Consider the following 15,661-nt stretch of genomic DNA (forward strand, 5'->3'; position numbering starts at 1 on the left):
GCAGTCCTCAAGCATAGGTCATGCAAAACAAAAACAAAAGCCAAACCAAAAAAACAACAACCCTCATTCTTCACCCCCTTCCCTTAAAAAAAAATTACTATGGGAATTAAAAAGTATCTCCTAAAAGTCATTCCCCAATGGGTAAGTGGTCCAAGGATATAAGCAAAATTCTCAAAAGAAGGACTAGAAACTATTAAAAATGATAGGAAAAACTACTCTAATTTACTCCCATTAAGAGCACTATGAAAAGACAAGCCATGCTAGAGTTATAAACTGATCCAACAAATCTGTAAAGTATCTTGCAATTTCTCTCTCCCCGAAATCTCTTGCATCTGGTCCCTCTCTCCACACCCACAGCCACCACCTTTGTTGAGGTCTTCATCCCCTCCTCACCTCAGGTCTCTCACATCCCAGTCCTTCCTCCACACTGCTGCCAGAGTTTTCTCAAGTGTATATCCAACCATGTGACTGCCCTACTCAAAAAGCTCTGGTGGCCCCTTCCGGCCTGTGAGATAAAACCCATTCACAAGCCCTCTAAATCCTAAATGCAGCACTTTGACCAAATCCAGGTTTCCCCATCCCTGGCATAATTTCTGTCAGAATGATTTCCAGTTTTCTCAGCAGTTTCTAATTTAGTTCTTATTCAGTAGTTAAGATTGTGTAGTATAATGAACACCATGCTCCTATGTTCTTTTGTATCTGAATCTTGAATACCTAATATACTTTCAATTGAATAGCTTTTCTATTCTTTAAATAGTATCAAATAGTTTTAATGATTACTGCTTTGTAATAGAGTTGTAGATCTAGTATCGTTGAGCCCCTCCCTTCACTGCTTTCCTAATCTCCTTTGAAATTCTTGATCTTTTGTTCCTCCAGACTGTTTTTTTTTACTTTATCTAGTTCTTTAAAGTAATCCTGTAGAAGAGTGGTATAGTTCTGAATCTGTCAATTTCTGTGGCCTTGTTATTTGTATTATATTGGCACAGCCTAACTCTGAGACAATTATATATTCCAGACATCCATGTTTAGATATTCTTCTTCACTTTCACCTTTTAAGAATTAAGTTCTGCCCTCCTTCCTCCTCTTTTCTTAATATTTCCTTTCTTTTCTCTCTTCCAATCAACAGAACAGATCTGCAGGTCCCATCTTCCTCTTCCCTCTCCTCCTCCAACAGAATGTAAGTATTTTACTACCGTATACGTTAATCTAAAAATCTTAGCACAATTCTAAGTTTAAAATTGTTTTAGTATGTTAGATATGTTTTGCATGACTGCACAAGTATAACCTATATCCAACTGCTTGCCTTCTCAAGGACAGAGGGGGGAAGAGAATTTGGAATTCAAAATTTTTAAATCAAAATTAAAAATTGTTTTTATACGTAATTGATGAAAAAATAAAAAATGAATTAAAAAAATAATAAAATAAATTATCAATTCTCCTTCCAATTCTTTCCTCCATACTCCTCATTTTGTTTATAACCCCTTGCTTCATCTCTTCCAGACACTCCTGAAGTCCTGGTAGCTACACTATTTTTTCCTCTAAGGTTCTGTTAGGCATCGTCTGTCCTGACCTCCCCGTCCTGAATCCCTTCCACGACTACCTCTTCCCTTGATGTGTCTGCAGTCAGAACCCTGTTGTTAGCTGTCCCTGGTCAGGGATGCTGGGTGGTCTTCTGCCTCACCAAGGCCTCCTTGGTCAGTGTGGCAGGCTGTGTCTGCCCTCCTCACCTCTTGGAGACTCCCACACTCACTGTATCAGGTGATCTCTGTTCTCCCTAGGGGTTCCTAATCAGGGTTCTGCTGTGAGCTTCCCCACTCAAGGGGCTACTGTGGGTTACCACTCTGCTTCTCTGCTCTGGCAGCACTCTTTTCTAATGTCCACCACTTATGACTGCTTTTCAGTGCAGGTCTGGACTGAACGAACGAACGTAATGATGCTTCTCTTCCCACTTCTTGGTCACTATTCAATCCAATGCCCTTTCTGTATCACTGCTGGAGTAACACTGGAAGCACCGGGCTCCTGTATGACCAAACACAATGCAATTTTACCTGGACGTCTTACTTTGTAATTCCTAAACCTTACAGATTCATGTTGTCTTGAATATTTTTTAGCTTTAGCTGGGAAAATTCCTGGCAGTGTTAACACAGTTGACAGAGAGCCAGTCTGGGGTCAAGAAGATTTGGGTTCAAAGTCCTTCCTCTGACACATACAATGTGATTCTGGTCAAGTCATTTGAATCTATCGATGCTCCAGAAACCCAAAACAAAGTTGTAGAACAGCTGCTGCTCTGAAGTGACAGAGAGAGTTCCACCGCCAAATCCAACAAAGCTAAGACTAAGAGAGAAACAGTTGACTAGGGAAAAGCCTTTGCAAGAATTTTTTCTGATAAAAGGTCTCATTTCTAAGATTCCAATTTAAAAGATAAGAGCCACTCCTCAATTGACAAATGATTTAATGACATGAAATGGAAATCCTCAAACAAAGAAACTCAGGCTAATGTTCCAAATTATGCTCAGCTTGTGATAGCACTTAATAACTATCTATTGAATTTAATTGGAAAAAAAGAGACATGGGATTTCCACAATCTTGAAAAACTGACAAAATCCTAAACTGTCCCCCCCCACATCCTTCAAAAAAAAGCTGACTTGACCAAACCACCCCCACTAGTTAATGCCCTGTATCTTTTTCTCCCCCTTCATGGCTAAACTCCTTGGGAAGCCATCAATGCTACCAGACTTCACTTCCTCTCCTCTTATTTTCTTCTAAACCCTGTATAATTTGGCTTCCAGTCTCAACATTCAACTGAAACTGCCTTCTCCAAAGTTACCAATGAATTCTTACTTGCCAAACCCAATGGCCTCTTCTCAATCTTTATCCTTGATTTCTGCAGCCTGTGACACTGTTGATCATCTTCCTCTTCTAGTTGCTCTCTTCTCACTAGGTTTTGGTGATGCTGCTTCTCTTGGTTTTTCACCTGTCTCGATGATCCTTTCAGTCTCCTTTACTGGTTCTTCATCCAGGTCATACCCATTAACCATAAGTTTCCTCCAAAGACACTATATTCTTCTCTTCTCCCTCCATCCAGGGATTCTTAACCTATGATCTGGGAATTCTTTGTTTTGTTTTTAATGTTTTGATAACCATATTTCAATATAATTGGTTTTCTTTGTAATCTTCTGTATTTTATGCGTTTTTTAAAAAAACATTGCTCTAACCTTTGTCAGTATTAGGGTAGTTGGAGGGAAAAAATTATACATACACACACACACACACACATACAGATAGATATAGATAGAGGGCACAGGGTGAGTTGAAGATGAAAGGGTCATATCTGGAGGATAAAATTAAGGGGTGAAAGAGAATTATATTGGGAGAAGGAGAAAGGGAGAGGTAGAACAGGGTAATTTATCTCACAAAAAAACAGAAAAGAAAAGGCTCCTACAGTGAAGGGGAAACAGGGGAAGGCGAGAGGGAATGAGTGAATCTTATTCTCATAGGATTTGGCTTAAGGACAGAATAACATACACACTCAAAAATATGTCACCCTACAGGAAAATAGGGAGAGAAGGGGACAAGAGAGCAGAGGAATGATAGAGAGGAGGGCAGACTGGGAAAAGGGGTAATCAGAAGCAAACACTTCTGAGGAAGGACAGGGTCAAAAGAAAGAATAGAATAAAAGGGGGGGGGGGGCGGGACAGGATTAAGGGAAATAATCCTAGTTATTTTGAGTTAGTTTTTCACAGCCTGTCTACTATGGAAATGTTTTACATAACTGCACATGTATAACTACATTGAGTTGCTTGCCTTTTCAAAGAGGGTGGGTGGGGAGAAAGGAAGGGAGAAAATTTGGAACCCAAAGTTTTAAAAACACATTTTAAAAAAAATGTTTTCACATGCAACTGGGAAATAAGAAATACAGGAAATGGGGTACAGAAATCTATCCTGCCCTACAGGAAAGCAGAAGGGGAAGGGGATAAGAGAAGGGGGGGAGAGATAGAAGGGAGGGCAGACTAGGGGAAGGGATATTCAGAACGCATGCCATGGGGGAAGGGTCGAGATGGGGTGAAAATTTGGACCTTAAAATCTTGTGGAAGTAAATGATGAAAACTAAAAATAAGTAAATTAAAAAAAAAACCCAACAACAACAAAAAAAAAAACATTGCTCTATGGGCATCACCAGATTGCCAAAGGTGCACATAACCCAAAAAGGTAACAAACACATGGTGCTATACTATTTTACTTAGTGATCTTATCAGCTCTTATAGGCTCTCTATGCAGATGCTTCCCAGACCTATGCAGGCATCCCTAAACATCTCTCCTAATCTGTAATACCACATCCCCAACTGCCTTCTGATCATCTCAAATTGGGTATCTAATACTTAACATATTCAAAACAAACTTCATTAACTTTTCCACAAAACCTCCCCTCTTCAACTTCCCAATTACTGTTAAGAGCAACCCCTTTCTTTCAGTCACCCAAACTTACAACCTCAGTATCATCTCTCATGCAAATATATCCAATCGATTGCTAAATCTTATTGCTTGTATCGTCACAATTTTTTCATATACGTTCCCCTCCTTCACTCACACAACCACCGCACTAGCTCAAACCCTTATCATCTCCTGCCTGAACTATTACAAAAGCCTTTTATAATTGGTCTACCTGCCTCAAATCCTTACCATTTCAATACATTCTCCATTCAGGTGACAAGGTGGTTTTTCTAAAGCATCAGATTGACCATGTCACCCTTCCTCCACCCAATCAATACCCTTTAGTGCCTTCCTATTATCTCCAGAATAAAACATAAACTCCCATGTTGGGCATTTAAAAGCTCTTCATAATCTAATCCCTTCCTATCTTCTTAAACTTCTTCTATTTTACTTTCCTCCATGCATGCCACAGGAATCAAGCTACCCCAGTCTATCTACAGATCCTCTACTACCCATCTCCATGCTTTTTGCACTAGCTGTCCCCCTACCTAGGTCTCTGCTTTCTTGACTTCCTTTGAGACTCAACTCAACATCTAATGCAGGAAGTCTATTCCAGGCCTCTAGCTGCTGCTGCAGCATCCTCTCAGGACTCCTTCTGCCTATTTTATATATATATTGGGTCTAGCTACTTATTTACATATTGGCTCCCCTTATAAAATGTAAGGCTCTTCAGGACAGAGACTATGTTCTGGCCATCCTTTAATATTCCCATTACTTAGCATAATGTCTAGAGCATAGTTAAACACTTAATGAGTGCTTGCTGACTTGTTTCAACGGGCACATTTTTCATATGTATATTAGAACACTTACAAACAAGGCTATATAGGAAAGGGTCAGCATCAAATTTACTTAAGTTAAGGTTTCAGCTAAAATCTTGGGAAGGAGGAAAAATTCAGACCTCATTTTTAACCCCCTGCCTTCGCTAAAGACATTTGAAAATAATAAAATAATTTATATGCTTTATTCAATCATCAAATGCATTCATTTACATGTCCCCTCCAACAATTATAACTCATCCTGTGCAAGTCTTTCCCATATTTTCTGTTAAAATTACCAGAGAGATTCACTCGATTTATAGAAGGACTTCCTTGCTTTCTTCTGATATCACTAGGAGTTCAGTAAAGCCCTTGGGCTGTCCATCTATCATCCCTCACCATGTAACCATATTCTTTCCTCCTACTCTTTAAAATAGTCAACAAGTGCTTAGTATTATTATGGATCACCACATTTAGGCACTGTAGATACAAATATAAAAATGAAGTAGTCCCTGCCCTCAAGGATAATATGGTCTATTAGGGAAACAAATATACATATATATATATATGTATATGTATATGTGTGTGTGTGTGTGTATATATATATATATATATATACACACACACACACACACACACACAAGGTAATTCTGGAGGGGTGGGCATTCATGCAGAAAGTGGCATTTGGGCCAAGTTTCACAGAAATGGGAGATAGCCTGCACAAATGTTATGCATAAAGAAAAGCAAGAAGGCTAGTCTGGTTGGACCACAAAGTGAATAGAATTGGTCAATATGTAAGAAACCTGCAAAGGTAGAATGAGGTCAGGTTTAATAACAAAGAGGGGAATTTATGTGTGATCCCTGAAGTAACAGATAGCTCCTAGAGTTTATTATTAAGTTTGATAAGGAGTGATATGGTCAGACATATGCTTCTAGAAAATGAATTTGACAAAACTGTGAATGATGTTTTGAAAAGGTGAGAGATTTGAGGCAGATAAAAAAGGGGCTCTTATAGTGGTCCAGGCAAGAGGCAGGCAAGGTATCACTGAATTAAGCTAGTAGCTACGTGAAGAGAGAAGGGGACAGATTCAAGAGTTGCTACTGAAGTAAAAATGACAAGTGTTGTCAACTGATTAGATACGGGACGAGGAAGCAGTGCCAAGTTTCTAAAAGTGGGTAACTAGAAGGATGTTGGTTCATTCAACAGAAATAGGGAAGTTCAGAAGAGGTGTCAGGCAGGGAAAAAGACAGAGTTTTGCAATGGACATGTGAAGTTTTAGATATCTATAGGACATCCAGTCTGAAATGTCCAAGGGGTAATTGTAACCATGCAACTGGAGCTTAGCAGGGAGACTAGGACTAAATAGACCAAAATGGAAGTCGTCTGCATGGAGATAATATTTAAAAGGCAGGTGAATTGAGGTCATCAAAGAGTATAAAAGGGAAAATGTCCTAGTACAGAGCCTTGGGGTACAAACACAATGAAGGGTTATAATATGAATAAAGATCTAGCAAAGGGACTAAGAAACACTCAGACCTGTAAGAAGAGAGCAAGTGCCAAAGTAACTGAAAATCAAAAGAGAGCGAGAAAGAGAGAGGAGTACATCTAAGAGGACAGCTGCAGAGGGGTCCAGAAGGATGAGGACTGAGAAAGCAGCACACACTACGAATGGCCCCTCTCTTTTTAGTAAAATTTGAAGAGAAGAAGAGGAAGTGTTGAGGGCCTTAGGAGAGTAGAGAAGGTTGGGAATAGCTGTTGCAGGGAGTAAGATAATCAATTACAGAGGAATAAGTAATAATAATAGCTAGCATTTATAAAGCACTTCAAGGTTTGCAAAATACAAATCTTATCTCATTTGATCCTCACAAAATCCTCGGGAGGTAGGTAGTTATTTTCCCCATTTTACAGACGGTGAAACAGGAGGCAAACAGAGATGAAGTGACTTGCTCAAGGTTACGCAGTTAGTTAAGTGTCTTAGGCCACATTTGAACTTAAGTCTTCCTGACTACAGTTCCAATGTTCTATCCCTTGCTGCAATGAGGGCCCATATAAGAATAAATATCATAAACAGCTTGATTTCATTTTCTGATAAGATCATTAGACTAGTAGATGAGGGTAATGCTGTGGATACCATTTACTTGGGTTTCTGAATTTGTTCAAGTCTCTCCTAGTGTTCTGAAAAATTTTGAAATGATGATATAGGGCAGTACAGTTGAAAAAGCACAGATACGGAATCAAAGGACCTGGTACAAATTATGCCTCAGCTGTTTACTACCTGTGTGACCTTGGCCAAGTCATTTAATCTCTTTGGGTCTGTTCTCTCATCTGTCAAATAAGGAGGTAAACTAGATAGTTGAACATTTTTATTAGTAACTTGAATAAAGACAAAAATATTAGACTTATCAAATTTGCAGATAACGAAGCTAAGAAAGATAGTTATAGAAACATCACATTGTATAAAGTCAAGAGCCAAAAAGATCTTGACAAGGTCAAAGTTTCATTTAAATGCAAGAATATGAAATTTAACAGAGATAAATGCCAAGTCTTACACTTAGATTAAAAAAAAATTCCTATGACGCTACTATACAGCAGTGCAATTGGAAAAAATTGCAGTTGACTGCAACTTCAGTGAGTCATTATTACAATAATGCAGTTAAAATAACTCAGATGTCATCATCTTAAGCTACATTAAGAGAGAAATAGTGTTCCAAATGAAGAAGACATTAATAGTTCATAGTACTTGATTAGGCCATACAGAGAATACTAGGTTCATTTCTGAGCATCCCATTTTGGGAAGGGCATAGACAAACTGGAAAACTCCCAGGAGGGCAAACAAAATAGTGAAAAGCCAAAGGAGTATTATTGAGACCTACTGCTATTTACACCACAATCATGTCTCAATATTTCCCCACTATTGAACTCCTCCCTTGTAACAAAGAAAAGTTTAAAAAAAAAATCAAACAACCAAATAAATTTTGTCTGACAGCATAGCCAACATTCTGCTCTTGTTGACCCCTACACTGTTAGTATAGAAAAGTATAGCATAGAAAAGACTTGATATTAATAATTATAACTAGGGGGCAACTAGATGGCGCAGTGGATAGAGACCTGAGTTCAAATCTAGCTTCAGACACATAACACTTACTAGCTGTATGATTCTGGGCCAGTCACTTAACCCCAATTGCCCCACCAAAAAAAAAGTAAGGGGGGAAAATGTGTGGTCATCTATTCACCAGGATCAAGAACGCTCATTGCAAATGAATTCAATTATTTTAATGCTATTTTCATTAGGTATAGTGATTGCATATATTGTTCTAGTTCTGCTTGCTTTACTCTGTAACACTTCCTGTAAGTCTTATGTTCCTTCTCAGTTTTCAGTCATCATTTCTTATAGCACACTATTCCATAAAGTCACCAAAACCACAATTTGTTCAACCATTCCTCAAAGAAGGGGAATCAACTCTGTTTACATTTTTTACTGGAAAGTGATGGTGCATATATTGATTCCATGGATTATTTATTTCTGCCTTTAACTACCAATATACGTCCAGTAGGGCAATCTCTAGGTCAAAGGGTATGACAGTTTAGTTTTTCTGACATAAAGAGGTGACCTGTTCTATCACAGCTCAACCTAACTGTATTAATGTGTCTGTCTTGCATTATCTCATCCCATTTGCTTTGTATGAGTTCAAACCTCAAAGTTGTTTTAACTTATGCTTCACTTATTAGTGATTTGGGTCACTTTTTCATATGGTTGACAGTTGACATTTCCTCTTTTGAAAACCTCATATCACAATAGTCCAATTGCAGATCATGCCATACTGTAAGAAAGGGGGATATCTGGCCTCACAGGAATAAAAAAAAATTTAGGACAGTTTTCTTCACAAACTTGAAGAACTGGGATTAGGTTTGTTCTACTTGGCTCCAGTACACCAAACTTAGTACATGAGGTGGAACTTGAAGAAAAGCTGATTTAAGTGACCAAACACTGATTATATATTTACTTACTATGTTATACGCCACACACTATGCTAAATGTTAGGAATACAAGTAACGCCCCCGCACCCCAAAGGAGTTCCTGCTCTCAAAGAGCTTACATTCTAATGGAGGAAGACTACATAACAGGGAACTGAAAAGCATTATTTCTGTTGAGGGAGACAAGGGGAGAAATGAGGTAAAAAAGTCATAGTCAGAAGTTGAGTTAGGAGCCCAGGCAGGTGAAGTGAAAAGACTTGATATTAATAATTATAACTAGGGGGCAACTAGATGGCACAGTGGATAGAGACCTGAGTTCAAATCTAGCTTCAGACACATAACACTTACTAGCTGTATGATTCTAGGTCAGTCACTTAACCCCAATTGCCCCACCAAAAAAAAAAAATTAAAAAAAAAAAAAATAACTGTCTGAAGATGGGAGTGGGCTGCCTCTTTAAGTAGCGAGTCTCACCACTGCCTTCATTAAAGGTCTGCCAACAAAGATCACTACTCACTACTGACAATGTAGGTGAAATTCCTACTCAAACAAAGGTTATCCTGGATCACATCTGAGGTTCTTTCCAACTGTAAGAATTTTTGTGATCCAGGTCCTTATTTACAATAGACAAAAGATAATTCAGGACCCCAGTGTTGGTTCTGCCCCTACTAGATGACCTCAAGCATGTCACTGTAACTATCTAGGCCTCCATTTTCTATAAACAAAGGTTACACTACCCTATTAGGTCTAATGTTCCTTTACCTGTAAAACTATTATCTTATTACTCTAACTCCCAAAACTTTATTCCACACTTCTTTTCCCTTTTGTGTCCAGGGTATAACATTCAATAGAGTACTCATCTACAATCTACATGTTATCTGTAGGTGTCCTCATCTCCTTATACATAATATGCTTACAACCTTATGTTCAAGGTTCTAGTTCCAGAAAAATTAGTTCTCAAATTTATCAATTCTGTATATTTGAATTCCCAAATATAAAGAAGGGTTTTTTTTGAGAATGAAAGTGATATTTTCCCTATATATTTAGATAACAAATTTTAAGAATACTGTTAATATCTGATCTATTTTCACAACCTTAACTGAAATCCAAAAACAAAACTAATGCTTAAATTTAATGTATTAATTAAAAAGATCTCCCATTCCTTCCCTAGAATGAAATTATTTTAGAGTTCCTTCATAATAAACAAGAATAGATGGGAGGAGTAAGCCTATATAAGAATCTGAAGAGAGTTAAACAAAAATATAATGAGAAAGCATTCAGTAAAAAAATGAAAAAGCTCTCAAAATAAAATGTATTAAGCATACCTGTGTAGCTTTGTCCCTCATACATGGAACAGACTGCCCATGATTATCACGAGGCCAGTGTCCTGCAAGATAAGGGGCAGCAAGTGTATCTAATGAGGAAGTTCGACGAATAATGCTGGAAGGGCTTGATGAAGGTGGCCGTGGTTTGTCACCTAAACCAAAGACAAAAACATTTATTTAGGACAGCTTATTAAAAAAAAACGGGGGGACGGGGACGGGACAACCCAGATCTTAGCATACTAAGTCATATGAAAAAAAGTTTCATAGTTTATAGCCAAATAAAACCTAAGATTTTGATGTTCTCCTCTACTAAAAGCTGGTTTTAACTGATCTGTTCCAATGAGTTAAAACCTTATTCTAGCAAATGGTCAAAGGATATGAATAAACAGTTCTCAAAAGAACTGCAAAATATTCACAACCACATGAAAGAATGCAAATCACTAATAAGAGAAACGCCTATCAAAATAACCTTGAGATTTTACCTCACACCCTACAAATTGGCAAAAATGACCAAAAACTGGCAACAGTTAACATCAGAGGAGATGTGGAAGGATAGGCATATCAATACAAATGTTGGTAGAGCTGTGAAATGTTAAACAATTTTAGAAAGTAATTTGTAACTGTGTAAATAAAGTGACTAAAATATCCATACCCTTTGAACCAGAGATTCCATTATTGAGCTTATATCCAGAGGAAGCCATAGATAAGAACAAAGTCCCCATATACATGGCAGCATTTTTTGTGATAGCTAAGAATTGCAAACAAAGTAGATGTACATCAAATGGGGAGTAGTTAAACAAATTGTGGTACATGAATGTACGTGTGTGATGAAGCCTTAAAAGATGTATATGAACTGATGCAGAGTGAAGTGAGCAGAGCGAAGAAAACAATACACACAAGTAATTACAACAATGTAAATGGAAAGAACTACACACCAAAATATAAAAAAAATACATGCAACTAAAGATCAAGTGGGACTGGAGGAGATGAAAGAACATACCTCTAACCCCCAAACACAGGCTATGCCTTCATGGATGTTGGGTCCATAGAGGTTATCCACTGCACATGCCTTCATATTAGTTAGTCCTTACAGATGCTATATTCATACCCAGGCTTTTGTTCATAATAGTAAATCCAAGGAGAAAACCTGAGATTAAAAGGCTTAACAGATTTCCCTATAGAAGAAAAAGATAAAGTCTGCACTATGTCTTGGTGCTTTCTGATTAAGTTTCTTGTCATCTCCTATGTGGAGAATTGAATCTATTCCACTGAATATTTACAAATAATTTTTAGGTTGCTACATATTAGAATTGTCTTGACTAAAAATAGAAGCAGCCAAAGGTAACAGATCCAATCCCCTATGGAGACTTTATAAAAGTAAAAATCTTTTTCATCTACTATATGCTACGCCCTAAATCAACTAGCCAGTTGCCTTGCAATGATGTGTTCTGTGTGTGTGTTAGAGAGAGAGAGAACACGTGTGCATATGCAATGTGTATATGGGAAAGTTTGAGGAAATCAGAAACTGGAAGGGCCATAGAAATAACATGGACCAAACACCTTCATTTTATATTACAAATTGTGCAGCAGAGAAATTACATTACCTGCCTATGGTTAAGCATACAGTAAGTGTTAAGAACAAATCCCAGAAGGGACCTGGCTCCATTATACAACAAGTAGGTCACCCACCTCCAACCATTTAAACTTAAACCTACCACTAATTAAAAGTAAATTCAACTTTTGGAAAGGTGGCAAAGTGATAGGATACAAAGGACATGGTTTCCAATAAAGTCACTAGAAAATATTTCAAGAAATTTAAAATTTACCCAAAAAAGCAATGAAAAAACTGATATGAGTGGAAATGTACATATACATGATAGAGTTTGTGAAAGAGAGAAAAATAAAAGGAAATAATAAAAATAGCAACTGAAACAATACAAGAAATGATGACAAATGCAATTGAACAGGTAAAAGAACCACTAGCGGAATTTTAAAGAAAAAAAAGAAAAAATGTTTACTAAAAAGCTTTCTATTAAAGAAAGCAAAGTTAGAAGTATACAAGGCACAAACTCCTTTCATACGTCTCAAAACAAAACAAAAACAATTTAAATTACACAAGCTAATAAAAATCTACCAAAATATAAAATAAGGGTAAGTTGCTGAACACCTTTTTTAAAAAAATGCTACAATACAACTGAAACACTCAAAGTAACAAGAGAAATGTAGACAGAAAAAGAAACAATGTGAAATATCCCAGATGTACTCAGTGGACAAAAGACACTTAAAAATTTAAGGAACAAGACAGAGCAAAAACAACAACTACAGACCAATGTTCTTAATAAACAATGATGTAAAATTTTTAAATAAAGTATCAGCAAGCTAAAACAAAATATTAGAAAAATTACACACTATGATCAGGTTGGATTTATACCAGTAATGGAAGATTAGTTCAACATAAGATGATAAATATAGTGAACAATGTTAGTAAGATAAATAATAAAAACAATGATTTTATCCATAGATGCTTAAAACAGATGTTCACAAAATCCAACACTCACTTCTATTAAAAATTCTAGTGCTCATAGAAATAAATGGAATTTAAATAGTATTTATCTAAATTCAAGAGCAAACTTCTATGTAATGGAGAAAAGTTAGAAGCAGCCTTTCCAATAAAATCAAGGGTAAATCAAAGATATGCCCATTTAGCATAATAACAGAAATGATAGCCATAGCAATAAGACAAGAAATAAAAATTGAGGGAATAAGCAAAGGCAAAGAAAAAAAGAAATAACAGTTATCCCTTCCACACCAGAGGAGGTAGGAAGGCGGCACCCACACAATCTGAAAAAATCCACATAAAATGTTTTGGCCCTCGCTTTATACCAGAGAAGAAGTCTGAATTTTTCTTTTTATTTTATGGAGTGTTTACAGTACCTTACTGTAAAGTTTGGATTGATATTATACAATACCATACATAAATTTTATGCATTTCTGAGTTCCTAACTTTTTTCTATGTTGTCTGCAGGTCTTTATGTGTCGTCTGTGGCTTCTGCAAAACTCCTAGAAAATTTCCATTTAATTTCTTATGCCAACCTGCGATATATCAAAACCTTGATGTGGAAGGGATAACATATCACTTTTTGCAAATGATATGGTAGTATATTTAGGTGTACTCTAGGAGTCCTCCTAGAGAGGTTAACTGAAATTAATTGAAATAATAACTTGGCAAAGTTGCAGGATATAAAAATAAATTTGCATGTATCATTCTATAATTCTTTTTAAAAACCCAGAAAAGGTTAAAAGAGAAATTCCATTCAAAATAACTACAGAAACCATAAAATTCCTGGGAGTGAATCCTTTAAGATTCATCCAAGCACTATATGATTCTAAACTATAAGAATCTTTATTGAAACAAAGATCTAAGTTAATTGGAGAAACATTAAATGCTCACGAAGATGCTTGAGTCAATAAAATAAAAATGATAATACTACACAAAAAATGTCCATTGTCCCCACTATTATTAGACAGTTCTGGAAATGCTAGCTAATAGAAATAAGAGAAAGAAAGAAAACACTGATATAAAATATCAGACTTTTTTGATGTGTTAATTTAATTTCCTAGATTTTTTCCCCCTTCTCTTAAAAAAAAAAAAAATTGTTATATGAGATGACTCTGTAAAGGAGGTGAGGTAGGAGAAGACTATCTGGAAAATATTCTGGTAATGTAAAAAACTAAAGAAATTAATATATATATTTTTAAATTACTGACATCAGAAACTATAGAAAAAAAACAAAAATTATAAATACTATATTCTATGAATAACTCCAAGAAAGTTTCCAAAATTATTTTTTAAAACCCCAAACAATAGATAAACTGAAAGAATCTATGGGATTTTGATACTAAAAGTCTCAAAGACTAAAACCATAAAAATACCTTATAGTTAAACTAAAGTACTTTATAGTTAAAATAGCAAGAGGAAAATCCTGCTAAGGAGTTATCTAGAAGCATTACAGAAGACTTCTCTAAGACGATAAACGATGAGAAGAATTAGAATGTTATACACACAAAATGGGGAATTCTAGTTTTTGGACACAGAAATTCTCTCCCACAAAATTCAGCATAATTCATTAAACAAAAGATGGATATTTTCAAAGAATGTGACAAATTTACAGAGACACATTTTAAATTAGTCTTAAAAATACCTATCTCAATTTTCACAATAAACGACCTGCTTACTAGATAGAATCTTCAGAGTACTGAACCACTTAATGTTTTAAAAGACTTGCACATAGGCGGAGCCAAGATGGCGGAGGGAAAGCAGTGACTATCTTAAGCTCTCTCCCAAAGCCCTCCAAATACCTAAAAAAAATGGCTCTAAACAAATTCTAAAGCTGCAGAACCCACAAAAAGACAGAGTGAAACAAATTTCCAGCTTAAGACAGCCTGGATGGTTGATCAGAAAGATATATCGCGCCAGGCTGGGAGAGGAGCGCAGTTCGACGTAGGCATGCAGGCCGCAGTGAACCTGGAGCAGGCCTCAGAGGACTGAATTGCAGGCAGCTGTGGAGGTTTCCAGACTTCTCAACCCCTGAACACCAAAGACAACTTGGAATGTCAGTGGGAAAAGTCTGTGACTGCGGTGAGAGAGGAGCTAGGTCTCAGCCACAAGTCTCCAGCACGGCCTAGGGCCGAGGCTTTTTCCTGAGCTTCCAGCCCACAGACTGAGGGGGAATCGAGTGGCTGATCAGAGGGGGATTGCAGGGATCTCTTTGCCAGTGCTGAGGCAGGAATCTCTTGCTTTGCCTGTGCTTAGATCTGGGTCACAGTTCTGTGGGGCGGTCCTGGGGCGAGGAGGAACGCTGGCATGGTGGTGCTTGTGGTGGTGGTGGAGAGGAAACATCTCGCTCCTTATCATACCACCCTGGAAGAACTGAAAACTTACAGGTCCCTAGAAGTATCTCTGAAAACAGCTGTACAAACCCCCGAAGCTTGGGACAGTACATTCTCCACATTGGAAGCAGACTTTCACCTTAACGAAGAGTTTAAAACTCAAGTAATTGGCTGGGATCATGAATAAGCAATGCAAAAAGAGTCAGACTATATTATCTTAGTTTGG

At 37.0% G+C, this 15,661-nt stretch overlaps 1 protein-coding gene across 2 annotated transcripts in view; it reads right to left on the minus strand.

The window, feature by feature from the left end:
- The window catches only part of FAM117B (family with sequence similarity 117 member B), a 107,621-nt gene that overhangs the window by 58,521 nt on the left and 33,439 nt on the right, over positions 1-15,661 (minus strand). For both annotated transcript variants that reach the window (XM_027873759.1, XM_027873758.1), the window contains one exon: positions 10,546-10,697. In XM_027873759.1, coding sequence (XP_027729560.1) covers positions 10,546-10,697 — 152 coding nt within the window. The remainder of the gene's footprint in view (positions 1-10,545; positions 10,698-15,661) is intronic.

This window comes from Vombatus ursinus, unplaced genomic scaffold (genome assembly GCF_900497805.2).
Source record: "Vombatus ursinus unplaced genomic scaffold, bare-nosed wombat genome assembly UNPS02014802.1, whole genome shotgun sequence".
Classification (NCBI taxonomy): Eukaryota; Metazoa; Chordata; class Mammalia; order Diprotodontia; family Vombatidae; genus Vombatus; species Vombatus ursinus.